This window comes from Cebus imitator, unplaced genomic scaffold (assembly GCF_001604975.1).
Source record: "Cebus imitator isolate Cc_AM_T3 unplaced genomic scaffold, Cebus_imitator-1.0 Scaffold577, whole genome shotgun sequence".
NCBI classification, from domain to species: domain Eukaryota; kingdom Metazoa; phylum Chordata; class Mammalia; order Primates; family Cebidae; genus Cebus; species Cebus imitator.
In genome coordinates this window covers 303,441-319,728 of record NW_016107892.1, presented here as the reverse complement: position 1 = coordinate 319,728, position 16,288 = coordinate 303,441, and the positions used below count along the sequence as shown (strand labels likewise).

The 16,288-nt window shown below is 58.4% G+C and overlaps 1 protein-coding gene across 2 annotated transcripts in view; it reads right to left on the bottom strand.

Moving 5' to 3' along the window:
- The window catches only part of VAC14 (VAC14 component of PIKFYVE complex), a 123,975-nt gene that overhangs the window by 10,667 nt on the left and 97,020 nt on the right, over window positions 1–16,288 (bottom strand). For both annotated transcript variants that reach the window (XM_017516261.2, XM_037734150.1), the window contains one exon: window positions 830–1,004. In XM_017516261.2, the coding sequence (XP_017371750.1) occupies window positions 830–1,004 (175 nt within the window). The remainder of the gene's footprint in view (window positions 1–829; window positions 1,005–16,288) is intronic.

Here is a 16,288-nt window from a genome sequence, read left to right as displayed (position 1 = left end):
TCTTAAGGACTCTGCGAATGTCTGGAAGGAACCACAGGAGGAGGCAGGGCTGTGGCCTGGATCATCGGAGCCACTTGGCCCCAGATACCCCCAGACATGGGCCTGGATATCCCCAAGGTTCCTGGGGAGGGTGCAGGCAGGGCCTGAGCCAGCAGGGGGCCTGGGAAATGAAACCCCCAGGACGGTGCCTGTCCCTGCACGGCCTCTGCAGCCACGGCCCTCTGCCGGGACACGAGAGGCCTGGGACCTGTGTCTCTCCTCATTCCTAGGGAAGTGAGAGTGAGTGTCCCCTCTGTTTTCTCTGACCAGTCATTGGTGTGTCCTGACCCAAAGCCTGGGACGGATGGGCAGCAACTAGACACCCTGGCTTAGAACAGATGCCTGAGGAGGTAGATGTGCCCAGGTTTGGGAGACAAAGGCCAGGCCGAGGAGGGTGAGAACAGTTAACCCGATTCGCTGGCAAGGTTATAACCCAGAGGCCTGTCCCTGAGAGGGTGGCACTGCCCAGCAGGGTGGGCCCATGGCCAGCAGAACCTCTGTTTTCAAGGGGGCAGTGCCTGGAGTGGGACTGGAGTGGTGTCCTGGATACAGTGTGGAGCCTTCCCTGGGCAGAGACCTCAGTGTGGGTGACATGACATACCTGTGGTTAGCGCTGCGTGCAGCCACTCACCCGTGATCCCTGTTTCCCACTAGACCAGGGGAGGTACCAATTTCAACCCCCTCTTCTCCCTGAGAGCCCCCTGGGGCCAGCCGAGGGGCAGACTGGCACAGTGTGTACCCCCTGGCATGCAGGAGCACGCCTGAGGTCAGAGCCGCTGACGCCGCCTACCAGGGTCTTCAGGTCCTTCAGCTGGTTCCGCAGCTGGAAGAGCTCCGTGGAGGTCAGCAGGATGGTGTTGAGGGCGTGGACCATGGTTGAGGCGAACTTGAGGTCCTCCTCCCGCAGCAGGATGTCTGCCATCGAGTGGAAGATGTTCTCTGCGTTCAGCAGGAGGCACAGCTGCCTGGAAAGCAGGCGGGGCAGGATTACTGCACAGGCCGTACTGGAAGCCGGTGCGCCTCAGCCTGGGAGGTGGCCTCTTGTTTTTGCAGTGTCCTGGGGAAACCTGCTCTTTCCTAAGGCTGGTGTGGAGCCACAACTCTGAGGCCTGTGGGTACAGGGGGCGGGGTGGGGGGAATGCTTTGCCAGCCTCCAGGCCTCCCAGCACTGGGCCTACCCATGCCAGTGTGCTTCACGCTATAGTAATTCCCCCGCAGAAGAAAAACAGCTGCGCCTCCAGCTACCCTAATTAGTCCTGGGACCCCGTCACCTTCCTAAGCTCCCATGTGCCTGCGCAATGCCCCCCACCCCAGGCCCAGACACCCCTGTCCCCTGTGGGCCTTTCTTCTCTTGCTAGAGTGCATCTTCATCCAGCCAATTCCCACACACCAGTCACCTGTTTACTGCTCCCCCCTCCTCCTCCTGAAAGCACCCAGGTCAGGGATTTGTGCTGTGCAGGCTATACCCCGCTGCCTGGAGCATAGATCCTTGTGTGATCAGCGTTAGGACCCTTAGTTTTTTCTTCATTGTACACATGGTGAGACTCTGGTAAAGTGACCTGACCCAGGTCGCATGGTCACTTAGCGCCAGAGCCTACCTCGCTGGCCCCAGGCCAGGACCTCTTTCTTGTCTCTTGTCTAGTAAGTCATGCAGGGCTAAGAACTGGACTTTGTGAAGAGGAACCTCCATGTTATACAAAAAGAAAACAAGAAACCCAGAGAATGAAGAAAAGCTGTTTCCCTATGATCCCTGGGCAGACGACACCCACAGTGATAAGTAGGTGGTGAGGACAGGCTTGGAGGAAGCTGCACCATTTCTCCACGTGCCCTTGGAGGCCTGGCCGGCAGGGGAAGGGCGCCTGGGCAATGCTTCCCGGCTGGAGTCCCAGGGATTCGGGAGCTTCCCAACAACAGCAGAGTGCAGGCAGGGTGGGGCCGGGCGGGGTGGCTGGTGGGAGGGTGATATGCAGCACTGCGCTTCCTGACTGCTGGGCTGGCGGCAGATGGCACCCCTGCCCATACCACCACCTGTCTGGGGCTGAGCTCCGCTGCCTGACACGGAGTCCCATCTCCGGGGAAGCATCACCCCAGGTCCGACACGGCGTTGGAGGCTGCGCGGTCTGGGGTGCTCATTGATGTGAGCCGTGCTTCTCACTGGCAGGCCCCAAACACATCCACCTCCTCCCAGGTCGCTGGCCTCATCCTCCGCTCCGCATGACCTGGGCCTAGCCTCCTGAACGCCTCTGAACCGGAGCCACGGCTCTGGGGCCAGCTAGAAGATTCTTCCCTACCCCCAGGCCCAAAGCAACCCCAGAGCATTTGGTAACAAAAACGCCAGACCACGAAGCGCAAACGGTAGGCCGGCCATTCCAGCCTAACCCTGGCTGGAGCCTGCAGGCCTGGGCAAGAAACCATGAGAAATGGAAACGAGGTGCAGGGCGGGGTTGGTGGCTGCACCAGTGAGGGCTGCTTTATCTCCCCGAACACGCCACCAGGACCCTGCTGTGCTGAGGGCTTCCCTGGGGTTAGGTGGGAGGTGAAGGCCTCAGCCTGGTGTCCAGCTGTGTAACGTCAAGGTCTTCACACAACTTCTCCACCTTAATTAGGGGCAATACCTATCTGTGAAATAGGGGAAGTTCTCAGAGGGCAGCTAGCTGACCACATGACGCCATTGTGGGGCCACAGCGCCTCAGAAGAGCTGCTGGCCGCAGATGGAAAGTTCGGCCAGGCAGCCTCAAGCTGAAGGCCAGGAGGTGTTGGCCCCGCTGTAGAGCCCAGACAGTGCTTCCTGACCCCACCTGTTCTCCCCCGTCCCCTGACCCCTCCATGAGCCCTGTCTCCACGGCTGTGGGACAGAAATGTTCCAGAAGGGCAGGCACAGGAGGAAGGGGGGGGCGTTCTGACAAATGGTCACAAGCGCCTGTCGCCGGCAGCTGCTGCCGTCTCCATGGCAAGGGCCAACAGCTGAGCTGCTGCTAGGCAGCACACTGCAGGGATGCAGGCCGGCAGGCGGGACCCACCGCAGTGGAGGGCAGGGTGGTACCCACGTGAGGGCAGGCTGAGGTGGGTGCGGAGGGAGGGATGGACAAGGGGCTGGTGGTGAGGAGCGGCGGGCACCCAGGCCTCCTGGTGTCTCAGAGAGGCTGGGGAATACTGACTGTTACAGGTCAGGGATAGTGGGGTTTTCTGGAAACTTTTCTTGCTACCAGTGACAGTGCCCTCTCCTGGTTTTCCTCCCATCTCTCCCCCAGTGCTGGGTGGCCCGTCTGCTCTTCTCTCTCTAGTTTGCGCCTCTCGGTGGTCTGTGGCCTCCACCAATGACTCCCGAATGTGCCCTCTGGCCCTGGGCCCCTACTAGGCTCAACATGGAACAGCTGCCTGCCTAGTAGAAGGCCCTGCCTGGCCACCTAACAGCTGTTTCAAACCTCGATGGGGCCACAACCAAACCTGGGTGTCGCCACAGACCTGCCACCCCCTCCTGACCTCAGTAAATGGTGGCACTGCCCACCAGCTGCTCAGGCCCAAACCACAGTCATCCTGACCCCCAGCCCCTCCGTGGGGTCCACTGGCAGGTACGCGGGCCTTGCCCTGGGAGGACGACCTACATGGCCACCCTGCCCTGCACATCCACCCCCATGCCTTGGGGGGCCGTCAGCCTCTCCTGCCTGGTCCATCTCCCTGCGTCTCAGGATCTGCTTTATACTGCTTCTGCCGCCCCCACAGTCCACCCTCCACACACCAACTGAACAATCCTAAAATGTGATGACCAGAGTGTTCCCTCCTTGCTGGGACTTGGCTAACGGCTTCCTCCTGGATCTGAAACACACCCAGGCCCTCTCCTAGGCCTACAGGGTCTCACACCTCTCGCTGGGTCCTTTCCAACTTCCCTCTTGCTGTCCCTCCTCCACTCCTGGTGTTCTAGCCTCTTGGGTTTTTCGGTTCCTGACCTCGCCAAGCGCATGTGGCCCTAGAGGGGCTACCTGCTCTGCCCTGGCCCGGTGGCTCGGCCAGCATCAGCACATGGCAGACTCCTTCCAGACCTTGGAGCCTCAGCTCCAACCTCAGCTCTCAGTGACGCCTCGGTCAGGAATGCAAGCCCCTCCTACCAGCCCCTTCTAAGAGAAAGTTCTAGTTCTTTCAGGGCACGCATCTTCAAGGACCCAGGGTCTCCTGGACAGAACGGTAGGTGTCCTAACCCCACCCCCACCCTCTCTGCTCAGGCCCAGGCAGGTCTCTTCATGCCATGCAAACACTGGTGTGTGGAAAGCAGCGGCCTGATGTTACATCTTTGCCCTTGTCACTCATCAGGCCAGGCTGGCCTGCCCTGCCCAGACCTCCCTCTTGCACACTCTCACTGGCCGAAGAGCCCTGGGAAGCAATTCATCCCAGGAGACTCCGGAGCATAAGCCTCCTCGTGAGGTGTCTCCCTCTGAGTGTCTCTAATTAAAGCACCACAAGAGGGGAAGGGAGGGGAGAGGTGGGAACAGGCACCACAGAGAGCAGCACTGAGGCCCCGCCATGCTCCAGCCGCTGGCTCAGCTACCCCTGCCCCAGGAGGCGGAGCCTGGAGAGGCTGCTCTGGGGCCCGGCGGCGCAGAGGCCTCCACTGAGGCTGACTCCCATCCTGCCGCTGGGAAGGAGGTGAGCGCTGCATCCTGCCTTGACGCGAGATTACCCTAGGTCTGCGGAGCAGGAAAACCCAGATCGCTGGGTCGCAAAGCCACAAGAAGGCAGTATTAACAGCAGAAGTGTTGGCTAGCTCATGGGGCCCTTACTAGAGGCCAGGCTCAGGGTGGAGGGTGTGACAAGTGGGCCCTCGAGTCAGGAAGCTGGAAAGGGAGAAACGATTCTCCACTGCAGTCCCCAGTCCACGCCGGGATCTGCACAGGTAGCCTCAGAGTTGCCACAGGCCTGGCACTGGGCTCTGAGCTCCACCCACAGTGTCATGCCGAGTCCTCACACAACTTGGGCAGGGTTATCACTCCCATTGCAGAGAAGAGGAATCTGAGGTGCACAGAGGACCCAGCTCACCAGAGGAGGAAGAACAGGATTCAGACCTAGAAAAATCGACTTCCAGAACCTGCGTTCTTCTTCACCACCCTGCTTCCCCAGTGCCTGTTGTGAGTGGGCACTGGGGCTGTCCCTGCCCAGCAGAGGCCTGGCAGATGGCTGCCTCGCAGGGCTGCTGCGTCATCACTTCTCTGCTGAGCCCCAGCCCAGCTTGAGCTGCCTGCCTGGCTCCCAAGCACAGCATCAACAGTGGAGCACAGCTTGCAAGCATTAAACATGTGCCCATATTTTCCAACACCCGCATGAAAACGCTGTTCGTCATGAGACAATGGCCTGGAATGTGCTTGGGAGCCAGGCAGAGAGCTAGGGTGGGAGGGAACCTGAACAGGGTCTGAGAGGGCACAGGGGACCTCCTGTGCCACCCTGGGGGCCCACTGTAGGGCTGGAGGAGGGCAGGGGTCCACAGGGGAGTGGCTGAGTCAGTAAGGGGGCCTGTGACTCAGGCATAGGCAGGGGGAAGTGGCCGGAAGGCAGGGACACAGGCCATTTAGGGAAAAAGCTCCTCCCTCGGTGGCGATGGAGCTTTTGGCCTATCAGGGGCTGTGCTGCTGGCTGTGCCCTTCACGCACAGGCCAGGGGCCCCGTGGACGAGGCTCTGCCTCTCCATCTTGGGCTCCTGGCTGCTACCTGGATAGCTGCTCCCCGGATAGCTGCTCCCCCTTCCAGGTCTGCTGGGGGCAGGACCAGCTTCTCTTTGGTTTCTCTGAAACATACCAGGAGCTCTCAGAGGAGCAACCTGCCCTCAGCCTGTTCAGAACTTCCTGGAGCCCAGCAGAGAGGGTGGTCACTTTTCCTTAAGAACTGAGTCCACACAGCCTTGCCCATGGAGACTGCTTTCGGGGCAGCCTCCAAGGCCAAGGCCAAGGCTCATGCTGGGACCCAGGAAGGAGAGACGTGGCCCTGCGTCCCCTAGCAGCCTCTCCACTGCCCTGGAGCAGTGTCTGCCTGGATATGGCTGCACCACACCTGCCAGGCTACTGTGAGCCTTCAAGTCACTGTCCCTCCCATCACTAATACTGGCAAGCATCGGCACAGACCAGGTGCCAGCCCTGGACAGCCGCAGGCCTCAGTGGGAGATGCTCTCCCAAACCACCACCTGGCATCCATACACAGCCCCTGCTTCAGGTGAAACCTGGGCCAGGATGGGCAGGAGGAGTAGTAAGGTGCCAACTGGCTTTGTAGGTGCCGCAGGTGTCTGGGTGACTCTAGACTGGCCAGTCACACTCTAAGGTCATGTGGTCTAGGCTGGCAGGAGCCCTGTCTCATAGTAGCAGAAGAGGTGGTGGGAGAAAGGTGCGGATGGACTGGATGGGAGCCAGGAGCCTGGCTGGCACTGTCTTCTTTTGTCCTGTCCTGGGTTGGGGGAAGGGGCCACATGCTGCATCTCCTCTAGGGATAAGATAGGTCACCGATTTGGGCAAAGCCAGGCCTTGGTGTGGAGGACAAGACTTCCTAGGAGCTTCACCCCACAACACCCCCTGTTCCAGGCCGTGTGCAGAGCAGAAGAGCTGCTGTGCAAACACCACTCTCAGGGCGCAGCTGGCTGTGGCCAGAGGCGTCTCCTGCCCTGGTTAGTTCCTGCAGGCCTGGAGCAGGGGATGAGGAGGCCCAGCTCACAGTGGGAGAGAGGGAGCGGTTCCTCGCAGGACAGACTCATCGTGGGAACCTGGGGAGGGCAGGGCCTGGCCTATTAGAAGCTGGGGACAGCCGGGGCCTGCTCGGGAGGAGCTGGGGAATGGCTCCTTCACCAGGTATCTGTAGGAGCAGGGCCCCGTGCTGTGGGTGAGGCCCAGGAGGGCAGAGGACAGAGCTCGGGTCTCCTTGGGGAGTCGGCATTCTGGCACCCTGCTGTGCTCTGCCGAGGGGAAGCTGGACACCGCCATGTGCCTTCGGGGAAGACATGAGACTTCCCATGACCTCATGTCCCTGCACCCTCTGAAAACAGGACCAGCAAAGTGACCAAGGCCAGAAACACCTCCCCATCCTCACTGTCGGCTGATCCTTCCCAGGTCCCTTGGCTGTTCGCTCAGGATACTTGTGCTGGCTCCCTTTGGGGACCCTCCTCTGGCTCTGGTCACTAAGTAGGGGTACACTGCTGCTCCCACCACCCCCACCTGCCTGGTGATTCTTAGGACGCTAAGCCATGTGCTGGGGACGTGAATCCATGCACTCACTGGGTGCAGGCTCTGCCCTCCCCACCCCTCCTTCCTTGGGTCTAGCCTCTTTAAGAGGGTGACCAAGGCAGCAGCAGATGATGCATCTGACCTGTGGTGGGGGTGTTTAGGGTGAGTGCTCGGCTGGGGAGGAGGAGAGGCTGAGGGCCCAGGAATGCCCCTCTGCCAGCTGGCCTGCCAGCACTGGCCTCCAGGGCCCTCGGTGAATGCAGCCTGCCCCTGTGGTGAGCCAACCTGGGGGTCATGGGCAGAGATGTCGAAGGGGCAACAGATGAACTCAAGAAAGTTTATGGGGAAGTGGAGACCGAAGTGACCATCCCCTCCCATGGGTCTCTGACATTCCTGACTGTCCTGAACAATAAGCCACCAGCAGCGTAGAGAACAGCTGGCTCGGTGGGGAGACACCCTGGACCCAAACCCTAGAAAGAGACGGCAACGTTGAGAAATGAGTGTGGAGGCCGGGGGTGTCTGCTCCCGATCAGTACGCTCCCAGCTGCTGTCTCTACTCCAGCTCTCACTGGCCCTGCAACGCTGCCCACCCCATGACGAACAGAGGACCCAGAAGAAGCCTCAGCTGGCAAATTCCAGGCGACGTAGGCGTACCCCAGCTCCTCAGTTTTTTCCTATGCTCCACCCTGTACACTCTCGCGAGCCACTGACGGGACGTCCTTCCAAATGGAGCCTTGTTGGTGGCCCCATGAGGCAGAAGTGAGGGTGATTTTACTCAGTACCTCCTGTTAGGCTGGGCCTCACTGGATACAGATACAGGAAGGGCTCCTACTGCCCAACATGCCCTGCAACTAGCCGCCGGGTTCTTCATGCCTCTGCGTCTCCAGTCTGGCACCAGAACCCCCGGGGGGCGCCCATCTCCCAATCCAGCGGGTCCAGTTCTCTAGCCCCACTGGCCCAGCTGGGACCCTGGCTGCAAGCCCAGCTCTTTGGTCGGGGGGTGTCGTGGGGCATGGGGTCAGCGATCGCTGCGCTCCCTGGCAGGCTGTTGGCAGCTCTGGATGGGGATGGGGTTCTCACATGGGTGACTGAGCAGGTAGTCCTGGCTCAAGGTCCCTCAGAGGCTGGGCTGGATGCTGATTCTGAAGAGTGTGGGGTAGGTGGACTCCACCGGTCTCTCTGAAAGCGGCCTTAGGGCTGGGCAAACTGGTTAGGAGGGCAACAGGCTTCAGGTGCCTGCTGAGGGCAGGGCATCCTGGCTCAGAGGCCCCTCCCTTCTCCCTGCAGCCAGGCCTCCTTCCTTCATTTCCATCCCTGGCTGCCTGTGGCTCACTGACCATGTACAGAAAGACGAGCCCTTGTTTTTCTTTTCTTTTCTCTTTTGAGAACGAGTCTCACTCTGCCATCCAGGCTGGAGCGCAATGGCGCAATCTTGGTTCACTGCAACCTCCGCCTCCCGGGTTCAAGCGATTCTCTTGCCTCGGCCTCCTGGGTAGCTGGGATTATAGGAATGTGCCATGATGCCGGGCTAATTTTTGTATTTTTAGTAGAGACATTTTGGCCAGGCTGGTCCTGAACTCCTGACCTCAAGTGATCCACGTGCCTCAGCCTCCCAAAGTGCTGGGATTACAGGCGTGAGCCACCTCGCCCAGACTCCCCTTGTTTCTTTTCTACGTTGGATGCTGGTTGGTGCCCACATCCCTCCCCTTCAGTGTTCCAAGGCCATTGGCCAGTGCTTTCCTAGGAGACAGCTGGAGTCTCATGGCCAATAAATCTGAGATGCAACCTAATACCAAGGCTAGAAACTACAGAGAAGGCCCTGGGCCGCTCCCACCGGAAAAGGCCCTCCTCCCTGCCTTTCCCGCCCCACAGCTGGGATCCTTTAGGAATTTAAAGAGAAAGCAGCTTTAAAGGTCAGTATAATGTTAGGATGGGGGAGGAGGGAGTGGCCTCTCATCTTGAGTCCAGAATGCTCCAGAATCTCACTGCATCCTGCCCCTCCCCCTCTGCTCTCCTCCCTTTCAGCTCTCTGCTTCCAAGTATGAAAATTGTGAATCCGTTTTATTTATTTCAATCAATCCTCGGCAGTGTGCCCCTCAGGGCAAAGGCAGCCATGGTAACCCTGCCAACTCATGCCTTAAAAATTCATCGTGTTTAATGCAGTCAATGCGTCTGGTACACTTTAAAGTTTCTTTCGGGGAGTGGTGGTGGGAGGAGGAGGAGGAGGATGCAGGACTTGTTTTTCTGGGTTTTGCTAGGAGCTGGTGAAAAGGGGATGGGGGGAGGAGGGGCACAGGAAGAGGCCTTCAGTCCTCTTAGCCATATCTGTCCCTCTGTGCAAGAGGAGCTGCCATCGGGCTCTGGGGTGTCCCAGTCCCCCAGGATGAGCAGGTCCCTCACCCTAGGTTTGGGGCTTGCTCTAGGGATGGAGTTGAGAGCCGGGCAGAGCAGGAGAGATTACTCCCGCTTTCTGCACTGCCCAGGATGGAGTCAGATGGCCCTTGCTGCCACGGGAGGGGCCCTGTCTTCTCCTCAGGATGGAAGTCATCTTCTGCCTAGGCCCATCGGGCTGGCTTGGCCTTTTTTCTTTTTTAGACAGAGCCTTGCTCTGTTGTCCACTGCAATTTGATCGGCTCACTGCAACCTCTGCCTCCCTGGTTCAAGTGATTCTCCTGCCTCAGCCTTCTGAGTAGCTGGATTACGGACACACACCACCACACCCGGCTAATTTTTGTATTTTTAGTGGAGACAGGATTTCACCATGTTGGCCAGGCTGGTCTTGAACTCTGGACCTCAGGTGATCCGCCACTTTGGCCTCCCAAAAAAGTGCTGAGATTACAGGGGTGAGCCACCGCGCCCACCTTGGCCTGTGTCCATTCACAGGTACTCAAAGCCCCCTGCCTTTTCCCAGGACAGCCCTCCCCTGTCTCCTGCCTCAGCTGCTGCTAGTTCCCCCCAATTTCCTTCCTAAAGTGGTGCTTGGCTCCTCCGCCTTCCCTGAATCCTGGTTCCTTTTCCACTTAGACCACAAGGCCTAGGGCTGGGGCCCTACAGGCCATGGGGGAGATGAATGCTTGTAGGACAGAAAATTAATGGCCAGGAAGGGACAAGGTGGCCTGGATTACTTTGGCCGTGAGCTGGGCATGCCGGCGGAAGTGCAGGCTGAGGGGCCTGGGAGACCGGCAAGTGTTGGACTGTGTTATCAGGGTTCTTGGGGGGTGTCTGGCTCTGGCAGAAGCATTTCACAATCTGCAAGGAGCCCCTGTGAGGGGAATCAGTAGGCGTATGACTCCCAATGAGGTCTGGGTTTGTGTCCCAGAAAAGAGGCTGCACGTTCTATGCCACATAGAGACGCCCCAGAATATGGCTGGATGCAGGTCAGATGGCAGGGCTTGTCACCCTGTGCTGGAGGCTCTGAAGCCGAGATGGCAGGGAGAACTGACGGGGACTCTGCTGAGATAGTGTCTCCGCGCTGGAGCAAAAGGCAGTGTGAGGAGGAGACGGTGGGGTGCGGGGAGCAGGAGGCAGGGGTGTGGCCGGTCTGGCCCCTGCCTGGAGCCTTGGCACAGTAGCGGGGACCTTCTGCATGTTGAATCCTCAGTGCAAATGACAACCAAGGGACTGATCACTAAAGGAAATCCTGTTGTCTCCCTGACAACTCCAAGAAGCGCTGAGAAGGGCCCAAGCCCTTGGTCCCTGCTAGACTCCTGCCTTCTGCCACAGGGATTTACTCCAAGCCGGAATCACCATTTCCTTCCTAATCCTGGCCACAAATGACAGTACATTAGGAACGTCGTGTACATTCAACTCCCCAACATGGGCCATGAGTGATTTCAGAGGCCTTGCCAAAGTCCCGTCGGGTCAGCCTGACCCCGCTGTACTCATTGCTGCCCACACGCCCCCTTGTCCCCCAACAAGCTCCAGGGCGCAGATGGCACAGAGCCCTAGGCATACTTTTCTGGGAAGACAGTCTGAACCACCTGAGCTGCAGAGATCACCGGGGCTTTCTGGTGGACTGGAGGGAGTTTCTCCAGAAGCCTCCTGTGGCCCCAAGGCAGTGTATCTACAGCCAGCTCCTTCCACCCCGCTCTCCCCCTGCAGCCCCTTCTGTGGGTGGACGGCACTGACCACACCTGGCTGGGATGGTGTTGGCCTGTGGTCCATCCTTAGTTCTGTCCTCCAGGGGAAACGGTTTGTCTCCAAGGGTATGGGAGGGAAGCAGGGCCTTGCAGCTGCAGCCTGGACCCAAACTCAGACCTGGGGGAGAAGGTCCACGGGGCTGACTGCAATAGCAGTTCCCAGAAACCAGTTAGGAGCAGCAGACCTCAGTGTGGGAACCAGGCCAGCTGCTGCCTGAGGTCCAGGCTGGGGTGATTTTAATATAAAGACTCCTGGTGTCCAGGGAGACGTGGCCAGGGCTGGTGCTCTGAACTGGCTGATGCTGCCAGGGAATGGCATCCCTGAACCCTGTCTGCCCTGGGGCCTCCTGGGCTCTGCTGGAGAACTGCAGATGTGACCTTTCTCTCCCTTTCAAGTCCTCTGGGCTCCACCCCTCTAAGCAGGACTTCCTCCTGGGGATGCTCTCAGCTGTCCCCGTGGAGGCCAGCCCTGCCTATGAGGAGGCCGCCACCGCCTGGCATGCTGCTTCCTGGCCCTGCCTGCCCTTCCATGCCCCTGCCACCCGCATGGGACAGGAAGAAACTGAAGCCAAAAAACTGGTCCCAGGCCACACAGCCAGGGCCACAGAGGGGCCAGAACTTGGGTCCCTGACCTGGCATTCATATTCCCACGAAAATGTTCCCACGCTCTGTGGCATCTGCCAGGGACACAGACCTCCCTCCCTGGCCTGGCTCCCCTTCCCACCCATTCCCTGCGGCTTGTATGCCCAGGGCAGAGACACGCCTTCACCCCATGGCATGTGACCTCAAGCAGGGTCCTCTGAGATCTGGAGTCTGTATTGGGACGGGTAATGGAAAAGCACCCCTGCACCTCTGCCATTTTCCCCTGCAAACTGTGGGGGGCCGTGTGAGGAACGAGGCGGGTAAGCGACAGCGGTGCTGGGTCCCAAGTGAAGCCGCCAGAGCTACTCCGGCCCCAACAATGTCTGGGCACGTCTCTTGCCCGTCTTCCCATCACCAAGCTGTTCGTTTTCCTTTACTTCAGGTGATAATTCCCACACTAGTCCCTTTGTTCCAGGCCAAGGAGCACCCTGCTGCGGCATATTCCCGCAGTTTACAGATGGTGAGCACCCCCTTCCGCCTTGTCGGTGCTGGACCCAGACACTGAGGCCTCGGCAGGTCCACACTCGGCCCCTCTGGCCTTAAAGCCACGTGCCTGACGTGGGTCCAGCAGCCCCAGTGTCTGTGTGGCCACAGCCCCGTGTGGAGAATGCTTCCCTCCCCCAGTGTTTAACCAAACAGGCTGTCCTCCTGGTCATGGGCCCTGGGTGATTACAGCGCATTAGTAGTATCTCGTGTTCCCCTGGCGACTTTCCTTCAGAGGACCCCTGCACTCTGAAGGAGTTCCAGCCAGGGGCTGCCATTTTGCTTTCTGGTGACACCTCCAGTGCTCTGCCTTGGGCGCCATGCACATGGTGCCAGCTCCACACCCCTTGGCGGGGAGCCACCAGCCCCTGTCCCATCAGTGTCCTCATCTACCCAGAAGGCTACCTCCAGAACAGGCAGGGTCCCTCAAGCCAGGCATATCCTGAGGGGCCCCAGAACCTGGCTGTATGTCTGGACCCCATGAGCCCTCACCTGTAGGAGGTCCAGGATCTACACTCTCAACAAGCTTCCTGGGTGGCCAGAAACCTGCTGCCTGCAACTGCCTCACCGGGGCCGGTTGCCTCAGGCATGGCGATGCCCTCCTGAGGGAAGGGGAGATTTTGGCAGCAGTCTCAGAGGATGGGTGGCAGTGCAGCCTGGCTCGGCCTTGGAGCTCTGGGTGGGAGGCCCTGACACTTGCCTTCTTGAGGCCCCACCCCCACCTGCACAAAGCCTGGGTCCTGGTTTAAGTTTCTGCTTGGTGTGTCACTGTTTCCCTGCTGGTCTCTACCTTCACAGTCCCAAGCCTGCTGTGCACAGCCCTGACCTTCTCTGTTCAAACAGAAAGACAAAGAGGTCAGCTCTTGGGCAAGACCCGCGCTTGGACTCTTCCTGGCCTCCTGGCAACCATGTGGCTGGGCCCACCTGCGGAGCCCCAGCAGCCCGAGAGGAAGCACAGCTCACAGCTGCTGCCCTGGGCCCGCGCGCTTCCTGCCTTCCTGGCTCCGATCAGGAATTAGAGCCATGAGCGCCTTTCTTGTCTTCACATCTTCAGTCTGGGGGTTTTGTAAAATTTTATGAACTGAGAGGGCTTTCTGTAGGCTTTGTAAGTGCCCACTTAAAGAGCATTAAGAGCACTGAGGTAAGTGTCAGAAAACAGGATGAGAAGTTAAACACGCATACCCACCACTGGTGACAAAGAGCAAATATCAAGCACCCTCACTACAGCCTCTGAGACGCTGGTAAAAAGATCAGAGTCTCAAAGGGCTGGGAGGATGGAGGGGCCAAGGCCGCAGTGGTGGGCCAACGCGTGGTGGGGAGGAGACTCCTTCAGTCATTCTCTGCCAAATGGAAGGGGAGGGGTTCTCCTATTTGTACCTCCCCTGCCCCCTGCCAGGAGGCTGAAAAAAATTCCTTTTGTGATCAGCCATTTTCAAGGAATTTTAAGACGCATGAAATAGGCTTTTCATCCACATGTTCCCTGCCAGCCCAGGAAATCTCCCTGGATTAAATGTGTGAGAAATAAGAGGACTCCAGACATGAGGCATCCTTGGAAGTCACCCCAGGGGACATGTCTTAGCCCCAGCTCTGGGTGACAGGCCAGCTCCCTACAGCAGATCTTGTGCTGGTGGGTGAGAGGCCTGCTCCCTCCACTACCCGCCAGGGTCACGCCACTGCCCCTCTGAGCAAAGACGCCAGGTAACCACACACAGAGAAAGGCGAGTGGACAGGTTTTTTTTTTTTGGGGGGGATGGAGTCTCCCCCTGTCTCCTAGGCTGGAGTACAATGTCGTGATCTAGGCTCACTGCAGCCTCCACCTCCCTAGTTCAAGCGATTCTCCTGCCTCAGCCTCCTGAGTAGCTGGGATTACAGACATCCGCCACCATACCTGGCTAATTTTTTGCATCTTTAGTGGAGACCGGGTTTCACCATGTTGGCCAGGCTGGTCTCGAACTATCAACCTCGTGATCCGCCTGCCTTGGCCTCCCACAGTGCTGGGATTACAGGTGTGAGCCACTGTGCCCTGCTGGGTGGACAGATTTAACACCAGGATATGGTAGCCTCCGTGGGGAGGGTCAGTGACCCTGACCCACTGGGCTCTGACTGGGAGTGTACAGGATCCAGAGGGAGATGTGTTCTGTGTAAAGACCGTGAAGGGGGTGGACCTGGACAAGCTGCAGAGCTCCCGGAGTCCAGAACCCACTGCAGCCAAACCAGCACCAGACTGAGCCTCATGCTGATAAATGCACAGAAAGGGCAGCGGAAGGAAAGACGCCAAGCTGACCCCAGAGGCTACTTCTCGGGGAGGAGGTGGCGGGCAGTCAGGGGTCTTTCCCATTTCCCACTATACCATTCTGCCTTATTTCAGGTTTTATTTTATATGGTTTAATATTTCTGAACAGAAAATACAGTATTCAGAATCCTCTGTCTTGGACTTGTCTTGGAGGGGTCTTGGACTCCCTCTCGGGGAGGCTCTGAGGCGGAGCCCGAGGGCAGCGCTGGGGAAGGTGCTACTTCCCCAGGGCGTGCTCTGGCCTGGCCATGATAGTGGAGCTTTCCTCTCGAGAGGGGCTGCTGCAGGTTTAACAATGGAAACATGCATTTTACAAATGAGAGGATCAACAGCCGGGAAATGGTATTTTTAGCGACGGTGGCTCTTTGCTTCAAAGGCGTATGTTTCATCTAAAACCAGGCAAACCTCCTACAAAGTCTGCCTGCTTGCAAGGAGTGATTAGCATAATACGAGCACTGAAAAAAAAGGCCTGGCTCCACTTTGAGGCAGGAGTGCCTACTACAGGGGGAGGCTTTCTCCTAAAATAGAATCGCCAGCAGATGAGGAAAGTCTTATCAATGGAGACGAAGCCCCTGTCTCCACTTGGAGCAAAAAAGCTACCGTGCACAAATGGCGTGGCTATGGTGGGTGCACTGCAGCCACCAGCATAGAGTGAAGCCGGAATTGAAACACTGGCCACAGCTCTGCCCTGAACACTGCCCTTCTGGGTGCTGTTTCAATCACGCTTGCCTCAAGCTCCCACCTTTTTCCAATTAAAGTACAAAGGGTTTTGGGCTGCCTTTCCAGACATCCTTCCTGGGGGTAGGGCAGAGCCCAGTCAAGAATGGCCAGGGGAATGAACGGGGAAGAAGGCAGGCTTGCGGAGACACAGATGATGAAATCTTGGTGAGGCGCCCTCCCCAGAGGCCACACCACTGTGAGTCAGATGTCTGCTCCTCTAAGTGCCCCTGTCACGCCAGACCACCTGCCTCCTGGGCTCCCCACTCTCCTGCCCAGTACCATCTTTGTTTGTTTTTTTGTAGAGATGGGGTCTTGTCATGTTGCCCAGACTGGTCTTGAACTCCTGGGCTCAAGTGATCCACCTACCTCTGCCTCCCAAAGTGCTGGGATTACAGGAGTGAGCCACTGCACCCAGCCTGGCCTGCAGGTGCATATTTGATTAATACCTTTTCTCTCCTAGAAACTAGAAAGCCATTAGCTGGCTTAGGGAAGCCCAAACCTGGGGCTGTGTATACGTGGAGAGAGGCTTGAACAACCTCCACAAAATACCACAAAAATGAAAGGGAGGCCATGACCCTCTAGGAACCGTAACTGCAGGTACCAATCTCTGCAGCTGCTGGAGACGGTGTACTCAGCAGCTGCTCCAGCGCCCCTCCCTCCTGTGGCCTGCGTGCTCACCAGGCCCAGGGACCAACCTGGGGGCCTGCAACCTTGGGCTGTGAGGGTGGGGGAGGGGGAGGGGAGGGGACTGGGGCAGAGAGGTGGTATTTTTTCTTTTT